The sequence below is a fragment of the Bombus huntii genome, chromosome 13 (assembly GCF_024542735.1).
Source record: "Bombus huntii isolate Logan2020A chromosome 13, iyBomHunt1.1, whole genome shotgun sequence".
Taxonomy (NCBI): domain Eukaryota; kingdom Metazoa; phylum Arthropoda; class Insecta; order Hymenoptera; family Apidae; genus Bombus; species Bombus huntii.
Window position 1 is genome coordinate 2,206,760 of NC_066250.1, and position 12,206 is coordinate 2,218,965.

The 12,206-nt window shown below is 42.9% G+C and overlaps 1 protein-coding gene across 1 annotated transcript in view; it reads left to right on the forward strand.

The window, feature by feature from the left end:
• Positions 1–12,206, forward strand: part of LOC126872458 (homeobox protein unc-42) — a 24,114-nt gene continuing 11,908 nt past the window's right edge. The window contains exons 1-3 of the mRNA XM_050632427.1: positions 1–3,812; positions 7,781–7,908; positions 8,822–8,929. Of these exons, the coding sequence (XP_050488384.1) occupies positions 3,593–3,812; positions 7,781–7,908; positions 8,822–8,929 (456 nt within the window). The 5' untranslated portion in view covers positions 1–3,592. The remainder of the gene's footprint in view (positions 3,813–7,780; positions 7,909–8,821; positions 8,930–12,206) is intronic.

The following is a 12,206-nucleotide window of genomic DNA, read 5'->3' on the forward strand; positions in this document are numbered from 1 at the left end:
GCCGAAGGTATCGGTGTTTGGTAATGAGTAAAGATCTACCGCGTGTCTACGTTCGAAAATAAGAGAATCTCGTGGAAAAGCGACTCCTTACACGCGTGCCTTATACGTGTTCGAACGAAAGAAAAGAAATCATCGACGCGAGCAAATATCGATATTCAAAGAGGAAACCATAGGAAGAGTATAAAGGGTAAATGAAGAAATCGCTCGGAAGAAATTTGATATTCGGCGAAAGAACCGTATTAAAACATCGGACATGGATTTAACGTTACAACGAAATAATGAAAATTGAGGTTGAAAAAATTTATTTGACGACGCAGGAAGAAGGGAAAATGTAGAATGAGAGAGCAGACGAAAAGAAACGAAGTAAAAGTTCGCATGTACGGTACGCAGGTTTCGAGAGAGGATGGAGACTCGTTCATGGAATTACAAATCATCGAAAAGCTGTGCGCAAAACACAAAGACAGGGATGGAAATTCGTTGAAAAACCTATTCTATTCGTTACAAGCTCGTGTCGAACTCGGCTCGTGGGCAAACGACTCACGCGGCCGTGAAACGAAGAGTTTCTCGACTCGCGCACGTACTAGTTGGGTCAGCCGTATGCGTGTACGTTACGATCAAATACCGAAAACGGGCGGGGGGGGGGGGGGGAGGGGGAGGAGGAAAGAATTAAAAAACCTATCTGCCACGGGATAATAAAAAGGAAGACGGGTCTGCGAATGCAAAGAAGGAAAAAGGAGGTAGGGTGAAAGAGAGTGGCAAAGGGAGGCTAAGGGTTGGTAAGAGGGTGTGGAGAAAGAGGCAAGAGAAAAAAGGAGAAGCAGAGAAGACGACGAAGTCGAGGAGGAGGCAGAGAACGATGAGAACGATGACGAGGACTAGGACGAGGACGAGGCGGAGAGAGAAACGCGAATGCGAACGCGAACGGTCCTACTGGTAGAAAGGGACGTCCCACGCGGACAGGCAGTAGTGGTAACGCACATATTGGCCAGACGTTTGTGTGAGTCGTTGGAAAAGCTAGATGGCGAGGTGGAAAGAAAATCGCTCGCAGGCTATTTTCCGGAGGAATTTTTATTGGTAGATCCGCCATGTTGAGGGTGAAGTAGGGGTAGACGGAGCAGCGGAGAACATGCCAGGATTGGTGGTTGTCCGGGTAACGCATCGTTCGAGCATCCAATAGGGTAAAGCGAGGAGAACCTCGTGCTTTCGTTGCCCGACCGAGCACGGGGGTGAAAGGGAGCGCTGGTTACAGGCAACAACCCCCTACCATGGAAGCAGCCCCTCTAAACGTTCTCTGTCCCCCCGCAGAGTCACCGGGATAACTGCATTTCGTGGACAGAATCCCACAAGAACTCACGGCGAGCGGTCGCCCCTCTAACACGGCCGACTCTCCTATCGTTTCGGCTTTTTCCTCCACGTAACGCGTTACGTACCACGGTACGAAGGAAGGGCGCGAGTCATCCTGGACGCTTCCACCTCGTCCTCGTCCTCGTGCTCGTATCCGTACTCGTTTTCGTCTTCATCTTCGTCCTTACCTTCGTCTTTGCCCGCGTCCACTCTTCGTCCGTGTCCTCGCGACGCTCCACGAATCTCGTTCCCCGCGCGGTTTCCATCGGGCGCGCGCCATTTCTCCGCAATTATTTCGATATTTCAATTTTCAAGGGCATACCCTGCTGCCTTCGTGATACTTACCCTACCCCTCCCACTTCTTCTGCCCTCCAATTCTAACCCACCTAATTGCATCGACGAGATAATAAGATTTGAATTTCGAATCGAGGCCACGGTAGCGGTAACGTCCGCTTCTCATTAAACAGCCGCGCTCTCCTCTCTTTCTCTCTCTCTCTCTCTCTTTTTCTCTCTTTCGTCTTCTTCCTTCTTCTTCCTCTACTTTTTCCTAGCTCCACATCCGACATCCACGTGCGTCTCTCGGCCAAACGAAACGTTTCTTTTCTCCTTTCTCATCGCTTTCTTTCCCTTTTGTCTCTCGTTCGTCGGGTCGACCGCAACGTCGCTGGATTCTCCGAGAACATCGTTGGGATTCGACGCCACGACGCTTCCCCGTGAACATTGGCGCACCCGCACGCAAACTTGGATCAATCGGATCGTCAAAAGCAGCCTACCAGGATTTAAGATCGATAAGAGTACGCTGTCGCTCGCGATCACGAAAGGACAATATCGCCATCTCTACAGCTATCGCAAGTTACTAACTGGCACGAAGACTACGGAGGATAGTGATCTTGTATTTGCAAGACCAACGCTCCGACGAATACGTAAATATCAGGATAGAGTTTCAAACGTGAAATTAGTGTACTTCTGGATGATTTCGCAAACCGAGCAAGGATCCCAATTACTCTTACACGTTACAACCTTGAGGATAAAAAACTGTGAAAATCGTTGGAGAAACGATTGCTGGAATTTGAAGGATTCACGATCGAAACGAGATTAGTTTCTGAAAAGTGTCGCCGATATTGTGTTAAAGAAGTGAAACTCTCGAATATGTGTGAACGGAAATAACTGTTTCTAAAATTACCAAAATTACCAAGATTACCAAGTTACCTTTTTCGTCCACCAGAGACTACGCGTACTTTAAAGTCTTAGAGAACGTACCTCTGAATTCTTGCTCGCAAGTAAACATCGCGATCGTTGCTTCGAGTCACCAACGAATCGACGCGTTGTCACGTAAATATGTGATTTCGCGAATCCAATCGAACGCTCGAAACGTCATAAACACATGCTAGTACACGTTTGAAAATTCCCATTCGAACATCGACATATAAAATCGTATCGCTCAGAGACGTAACGATAGACGTCTGAACGAAAAGCAACGACGAACGATCGCTCCGGAAAGGATCGAGTCTAAAGTCTAAAAGACGGATCTCTCAGCACGTCCAAGCGAGAAGCTTCGAAGCACGTAATCGACTCGAAAGCCGCAAAGACAAACCTTCCTCGTCGGATATATCCAAGAACGTAAAATTTATACGCGGCAGGTCTGTCGTGAGAATTTCCTAATTCCCTTAGCGCAGGATTCGTCACCGCAAAGAATCGGAGGATCTGGTATCCGAAATCATGACCAATCTGCGTTAAGAGACTTAGAAAGCGAGACACGTCCGTCGAAGGAGTCGACGAGTAAGATACGCGCACGACGAGCCTGTGCTAGGACATTTAGATAACAGGATCGACCCCTGGAAGGGATCGAGGAATTGGACAAATTTCGGATTTCGTGGAAACAGAGAAGAGAAGAGTGCGAAAGATCGGAAAAAATCGATCGTGGTTCCGCCTCTAGAAGGGGAACGACAGAGAATGTCTTGGTAGGTTGTGAAAGAACAACAGGAGCACTTGGTACGAGAGACCTCAACAAGGTCAACCCGGCATCACCCTGGCTAACGACCTGTCTGGAGGTACCGGGGGTCCCGGTGCAGGCGGCGTCGGTTCCGTCGGGGGCACCTCCGTCGGCGGCGGCGGCGGTGGCGGTTCATCGCTCCCGACGACCGCCCTCAGCCTCGATCATCAGCAGTTCAACATCTTCCCTGCGATCTTTAGCAGGCAGTTGAACTTTTCCGCGGCGGCAGCTGCGAACTGCGGTCAAAACAAGCTGATGGACGAACTGAGGCCGAATCTCGGTTTGCTCGGCGTTGGACTCGTCGAGAACGAGAGCTTCCACTTGAATCACAATCAAGAGAAGAGAAAGTGTAGCAGCACGAGCTCGAACGAGCAAGATTTCAGCCTTTACGGGGTTCACCAGGGTCTCGAAGCAAGCCCGCCGACACCAGCCGCGACGCCTGGAAGGAGCAGCGTCGGGGCTACTTCTTCCGTTGGTGAGTATCGCTCTGAATTCATTCGTCTTTCAATTCTGTACGTTTCGAGTCGCCCACTCGTTTCACGACCGACTCGGACGTTTAAGTAAAATATTTGGAGAACGATCTTCCTATCGATACACCGATGCTTAGAAAACGCTAAGTATTCGTGCACTTGTTTATATTAGGAGGGGAGGGTTTAATAAAAATTTCTATGGAAAACGATAGATACATCGATGAATTTTATACGCAACGAGGATAAATGTTTAATCTTCTATAGGAGGATGATAAATATTTAGCCACTAGTTTCTTATCAATTTATGTATCTTACCAGCATCCATTTGCTGTTACTACAAATCGGCTAAAGTATCCGGATACTTATACAAACGATAGCGTATACCAGGATCCTATTTGGTTTGACGTTATCTTAGAACGATCGCGCGTTAGTCTGTTTCCTCTAATCACGAACGAAAGAGATACAAACGTTGAGGATGATTTGGAGGTAAAAATGGGCAACGTGTCATCTCGATATAGATGAATTTTCCGCTTGTTGAGCCTCGAGTACACGCGTACGTCGACGATAAGATCGGTTATAGTGTTGACAATGGGGTGCAGGACTAGACCATATGGTGGTACCTGTTCTATAGGCTATTATTATGTGCTCGTGGGGTTTCAGAGAGCTTAGCACCAAGGGTGTGCTAATGGGGTTCACTCGAATCGTTGGATGTAGACGCGTGTCGAGTCTTGTCATCGAAGCGAAATGCTGAACAGAACTCTGTCTTCCTCCCTCTTGCTATAAATTGACAGTAACTTGTACTTAGTGCCAGAATTCAATGTAGTCCAGCTGTTGGCTATCATTAACGAGTTTAACGTTTTTCCATCGCGGAGTAGAAGATTTTGCGACAAACTGGTCGTTTCTAGTTTCGTTTTTAACGGATAGTTAAAACACACATGCAACGTGCATAATTTGCAACCGATCTCTTTCCGAAGACTCCGAAGATCAAATCAATTAGACTCGAATGACGATTCTGCGGAAAGCGAAAATTTTCATACTATGAAAATACGACCGTTCTACGTATGGAATTCGTTCGTACATCGACGCGCGTTTAAAACGCCGACGCGAATTGAAAATCCCGCCGATGACGCTCTTACGCTTTTCGAATGCCGAAGACATTCTTTCAAATTGGAATTCGCCACCGAATTACGCCAGTTTACGGTAATAAAGTTATGGATGAATCATTGGTAAGACGATGGGTGCGGGAATTCAATAAGGGTAGAGAAACTGTATGCGATCGTAAGCGTTGGTGTCGTCCGTCTCTCGTTACGGTGGAACGCGAGAACGTGTTTGCGACTTTATCGCAAACGATAGACGCGTCCAACGAGCCAGATTACCATCTTTCTCGCAAAACTTGAAAAGTTTTTGCCTTTATGACGCTTCAGAAGAAACTACGATTCAGAGGATTGCGCAGGGCGATGGTTGTGTGAACTGTGACGGCGGAGGTCTATGACGAAGGTATACAAAAATTGAAAAATAACTTGGCATATATACCAAAGTCACAAATAAAGAGAACTTTTCGAGATGCATTCGCATCGTTGTTGCTTGGAAACTGGCATCGCATTTTGGATGATGTTCGTGGAACGTAGAATTCTCTAACGAACCGTGCGTGCGATCGGATGCGTCTGTAAATATTACAAATAAGATAGGAGGTTCAACAGGTCGCACGGTAAAATTTTATTACGTTTCTGCGGATCTTATTATTCGGTAATGACTTTCGCGCGATGGGTCCAATTTAAGTGGAGAACGTCCAGCGTTTTGTTTTTTCCCTTGAAGGTCAGACTTTTCAGGAACGAGATGAAACTGCCGTAGTATTCTAATGCAAATGAAAACTCTGCAACGTTCAGCTAAGCGAAAGAAGGGAGGAAAAAGAAAGATGGAAGAAGGGAAGCGGAGAAAGAGAGAGAAACGGGGAGGGAAAAATTAATGTCGTTAACCCTCTGCGTCCTCCGCGGCATTAAAAGTACTCAAGCGATGGTCTTTCGCGCGATTCCCTAGCCCCTTTTAATACGCGAACCCGCGAAATTTCTCTACTACAAACGACGGTTTCCGTTTCTGTTTTCAAAAAAGACGATTTAATATTACTACCTGAACGAACTTACCGAAAGTCAGCTTCCCATACGGACGATAGAGTTTCTCTGCTATTTACTAGACATTTTATATAGCAAACGCATTTGACGCGATCGTTGTATAAGTATCGGAACGTGTTAAAACACATAAATTCTCCCTTTCAGTTGAAACGTCGTAACTAACGTCTTTCTCGTTTTTTGAGATACGTTGAAATTCGTTTGGTATATTTCCTTTCGTCACATTCGTTAATACGTTCGTAAAAATGAAATCCGAGAGTTGTAAAAATTCCGTAGCATCGAGGGACAGAGATTTGTAATTGGAGGGAGAATCGATCGAAAAAGTTGCCAGCGACGGCATAGCTTTTCGCGTTAACTGGAACTTGGTGGCAGATGCCGATGGAAGACAGCTGCGAAAGCTGCAGGGATCTGCCTTGTTAATAATCCCATAGATCGTGTCATTTGTCACCTCGTTCGCCTTGTTAAAATCGCTGGTAATTATTTCGAATATAGTATTCAGGGCGGATAATAGTCGTAGAGCTACCGTAACTACGATGGTTCTTCCTTTTCCAATTACTTTGATCTGCGATTAAGGTAGCCATTTACTTTAGAAAATGGAAAATAAACGAGAGTTTGATTTTCAACAATAAACGAATTAAATTATTTTCTTGGAAGAAAAAGTGAATATAAGAACGTAAATGTAAGGTTTTCGATCATATTTTTCGCTTTATATTCAAGACGCGACGTCCAAAGGAATTTCGAATGATATCGAGCATGTTTCGTTATTTGTTGTTATTTCAACAACTTCTTTCGACATATTATACATTTTTTACATTTATGCTGTAACACACACGAGAACTTTAGTATCTTTCCTTGGTCTACTGCTTCTGTCGAACTCGATTGAAAATTTGTTGCCACGGTTAGCATCGTTAATGGTAATAAAATTGATGTAATCGCGACACCTGTTGTTGCCATAAACGAGTCATCGTTACGCGTTCTTCCATAATCGCCGAAGGTCGTCGTTTCAACTCTCGGCTTTTCTTTCTTCTTACCTCGATCGCCGAGCCTTTCTAACCAGTATCGTTGTACCAGTCGTAAAGTTTCGCGAAACGTACAACGATGAAAATCCGTACCAAGTATTCTCTGTCAATTTACAACAAATAAGTATATGAAATAGGCGTTGCCATCGTGTTAGTTGTTTCGCTAAGAAACGGATCATAACGCGCAGATTTGCCTCGTCTTCTGGCTGAACTTGACCGAGTTTCACTGTTCACCGGGTAACGGGGCAAGGTATGTAAAGTGGACAGCATTCATCCTTGAACATTGAATCAGCATGTAACATGATTAGGTCATTAACGCCCTAACCAAGTTAGCATAGTGCGAGGGACTTCGCTCGCCACCGTTACCCCGACCGTACGTTCGTATGTTCGTTCATAAAGCCGATACCGTGAAACAACCAAGACGAACGCAGACTTCTACATCGAGACTGTAACCTCGTGTCAATCGTTCTCTCGATTCGCACCCGGTTCCTTAGCCATCGATGGTTACGACGTACATTATCGAAAATATTCCGATAGTTTTCTCCTTTTTCACGGGATATAATTTGGCAGAAAGTTGGGAATAAAAAGGTTTTATTTCGTTGTCTATCGTTACGACAGCTACGCAACGAAATATTACGACACGATAAAGTTGATTTTTACGAGAGCTAAGATGCAATAACAAAATTGGTATTTTTATTAACTGGGATTTATGGGACTATCAGTGAGTTGTTGGAGCAAGTCTTTGTCTTCGAACGGTTCAATTTTCGGAAATGAATTTCGATAGGTCGACTAAATGAAAACTAATTTAATTGATTTTTCCAATTTCAGGCGCGGAAGGAGCTTTTAAAAAGTTAAAACCCGACCCTTGTGCTTCGAGTCCTCACATCGGCCATACACCTACCACCGCCAGTTGTCCAACACCCGCTCGACGACGGCACAGGACCACTTTTACGCAGGTTTGCTCTTAACTTTGCATTAGCTTGACGTTCACGCGCATAAGAGAAAAACGTATGAATTTTCGAAGCTTCCAATCTTTTCTCACGTACAAAAGTTCCTAATTAATTACCGTTGCTATCGCGTGCGTACGAAGCGTCGTTTTCTCAACTAAGATATTTACCTGTGCGCAGTTTCTTCAACATATCGATATATTTTTTAATCAAAGTAATTTCCAGTATCATGCCACGTATCATTTCAATGATCGTTCAGTTGGTTGTTCGAAATACCCGAATAGACAGACGCATGATTATTTTAAAATAACATCTAAAATAAAATCGGAGATATTTTCAAATAATATTACTTATTTAAAAATTATTTGTTAAAGTCGTTTGAGAAATAATTAATTTTTAAAGCGGCGTTAGTATTACACGCGATATTTTACACACAGAAAATCTAATTAATTCGTTTGAAATTAAATAATTTATTTGTCACATTACGGAATAAATTATTCCCTATTTACTACTATGTTTGTTTGTTATGTGATTTTGATCGTGATAATAGATTTAGCAGTAATATTAAAATAAATTTGACAAAATTTTAGTTCAGATCCGAGCCAAATCGGATGACATATCGTTTAAACACGTAATCATTTTCGAAATATTTTCTCGAAACAATGCCCAGGCCTGATACGATTTTCTACTTAAGGTTTCCCCTAATTGAAAAGAATCGATTCGTTCGTTGCATCGTTTTTCGCGACTGTCTGCACCCATTGTTACGATTCTCGGTAGCTGGATTATTTACGGATAAACTCGTTACACATATTTCGATAACGAAATTTCGATTACCTCGATCCCCGAGATCTTTCGTGTAGCGTTCAAATTTCCTGCCGGTAGTTCAGATCGGCTTCACTACGGCCTTCCAATTGTTTCGCAGGAGCAGCTGGCAGAATTGGAATCGGCATTCGCAAAATCTCATTATCCAGACATATACTGCAGAGAGGAATTGGCGAGGTCCACGAAATTGAACGAGGCTAGAATTCAGGTGAGTATCGTAGCTTTGTAACGAAGAAGAAACAGAAAACATAAGAAACTGCTCGATTCGCTTTCTCCTAAGCATCGAATTTTTCGAACGATTGATCTGAAATTGGAAGAAGATCAGCCTTGTGAAATCGACTCGAATATTTCGTAGCGTTTTTGTAAAAACCAATGAGCTACTAGCGTAAAATCATTTTCACAGCTAATTCCCACGAACGCCTACAATTGCCATTTCGAGAATTTATTTTATCGATAGAAATTAACAAAAGAAAAAAAGAAAAAAAAATTGGAAACTCGAAGGTTAATCAAGCGAATTGCATCTTCTAGCGACGCACGTTTCTTTCGAAAATTTGTTCCTCGATAATAAAATTCGACGATGTATCCCACGAAATTTTCTCCCCATTTAGCTTCCGATGGTCTTCGAACAAATTCGACGTGCTGTTTTTCGCGAAACGTTACATATATTCGTATATATATTTTCTGTGCGTCCATCTTTTTGGCCATGAGTCACGCAATAATCGAATCAAAGACGCATGTAGGGTGGCAAAATGAAATTACGCGCGCAAATGTCGATCCAAGATACCCTCGAGTCTTTCGGGGGGTTGCAGAGTCAATCAGTGGAAACGGAGGCGTTTCGGACAAACTTTCTGATATCCACTGTAAAATAGGGAAATAGCAGATACGGGATTATCGATATCGACGAAAGTTAGGTTCGTTGCTTATTCCAGACTAGGGTAAATTTTGTTCGAAACGAAGATGAGAAAAAGACGACTCGAAACGATCAACTTTTCGAGTATTTTGATATTTTTATCTTAGAGATAACACGGAGCAAGCACCTCTATTCCGAATACTAAATGGATAGAGAAACAAAGGATCGGAGACTGATGCGATGTCAACGAAATTTCGAAATATTTAGCGCATAATACAGCTTCAAATTTATTTTTCTCGAAAGCGAAGCATCGTATGGAAAAATTGTATTCCACATTTTTTACTTGTTTTCAAACGTTAGTTAGTTCAAACTGCTCGAAATTAGCCAGATCGAAGTATACTTTGTGAAATCTTCAAAGTCGATTTTTTCGAAAACACAACCTGGAGTGAAAAAACGTTATACCAAATCCTTTTCTTGTTTCTTCGCCCTCTTTGTTTTAGAATCATTCATTGACTGTTTGTACCGCGACTATTCCCCAGCTCTGCGCCTCTCGTATCGCAGTCAATATATCCAAGTGTGATCAACGATTTCTTGAAAATATCGAGAAAGTAACGCAGGAAATATGTTTCAGTTTATAGTTGAGTTATTCGGAGCACCGTGCTTTCGCGTGACACTGTATTTCGTAATGCAGTGACCGAAATTTCCATAAAGCCACTTTTTGGTAAAATTGTATAATTATTTCGTTCTAACGAGCTTCGTAACCATTTTGGGGTAACCAGGAAAGAAACGTACATGTACATGGATCGTAGCGATAGGAGTAACGTTGATTTAAAAAAACACGTAGAAATATAATTGAACAGAAAACAAAAATGCGAGATTTCTATAGAGCCACGCGCTTTTTCGATAAATAAAATAAAAACCGACGATAATTTCTTCGCTGTATCCATATTAATAGTTCGTACAATTGTCATTTTTTTCAAATTACATCAAAAATGCAACTCGGTGTTGACAAAATCGGATTTTCTAACGTTTCTTTACCGATAGACGTCTACGGTTCGTTTACCACCTTTGATAATTCACTAATGCGATTATATCGCCCGCTATTGATACAACAACTTTTCTCCCAAATTTTCCCCGAAGATTTTCTATGGGATTCAAATCCGGGGAACAAGCTGGCCATGTTAAAATCTTTTTGATTCACCCACTGTTTCGTGCGAAGCATTGTCGCGCTGGTAAATGAAACTGTTATCTCCGATTCTTTCTGCCAACGATACTGTAAACCACATCTCTCTACATATACGTTCTTTTTTCTAGTTCTCTCGAAATGCCATCGTACACGAACTTTTCACTGGAACAAAACTATTATAAGATTTCACCAAAAAAGAACAAATATATCGACACTATGGAAATAGTGGATATATAAAATATCAGCCGACGTATCCACGCGAACGTACTTAATCGCTTAATCGAGGAACGCTAACGATCTACGTTTAATCGACAAGTTGCGAAAGAAGGAAGGGTAAACATTCGATACGAGCGAACGCGTTAGCTGGAAGATGAAACGCGACAGATTCGAGGGTAGTAGTGCGGTTTTTGACAACGTTAAAGAATGGACAGGATGAAGAGGACTCTGGCGACTGTATCTGGCCAAAGGATTCGCGTTAGCTGGTGCAGAGCCGCCGCTGGCCCCTCCGAATCCTGGAGCGGTACATATTAAAACAGTCGCCAGTGCGTTTCGCTCTTTTGATATATAATGCAGGACGGTGTTGTTTGAGTTAAAAGCCCAGGAACCGCGGTGACTTAACCCTGTTAAACTGCGATGCCAAGTAAAACGCGGTTTGCTTTGCTTTTACTCGTTGGTTATAATCCATGCACAAAGTGTCCACCAGGCAGGAAGTGGCTTCACCGATGCGGCGGAGACTTTCGAACGCGTTCATTTGCCGGCCTCAAATGTAAAAGTATCCAAGCCGGTCTTCAAACGACGTTTCTAGTCATTAACTTTTGAAACATCGATGCACCGACCGTTTCCACTAATTTCTTCGTTCGATGTTTTTTTCAATCGCTCGCAGCTTTTCCAGCGTCCCTTCGCGACGGTTAACGTCGAACAGATCGTAAATAGGGACGACGGATGGAAAAACACGATGAGCAAATCGTCGATGCTTTCGGATTCGACGAGTTATCCTCGTTTTTTTAACTGCGTTATACCAAGTATCATCTTTTTTATCTTTTTTGTTTTGTTTTTTTTTCTTCTTCAGATATCGAATGGCGTTAAAAACAGAAAAGTTAAAGTCTCTGTTTGATTCGTTAATCGCGTTCGTGTTCGTGAACGTAGGAATTAGTATAAACGTCCACACAGTCTACCTATCGTGCTCTGTACGTTATCGTTTCTATCTGATATTTTCAGCGAAAACGACCGACAAGGTTGCTCCTAAATTTAATCCTCTTTTCCGTTTAAACGCGTTACTGCAAATTTATAGATAACATTCACGATTCATCGATCGTTCCTTCGCGAATATTATACGCGGGTATTTTTAGGAACAGATAGAACACGATAAACCGTTATGCGCTATTTCTTTCGGGATTAAGGAAAATAAGAGCATAAAGTTAAATGGTAGAATTGCAACTTTACAGTGGA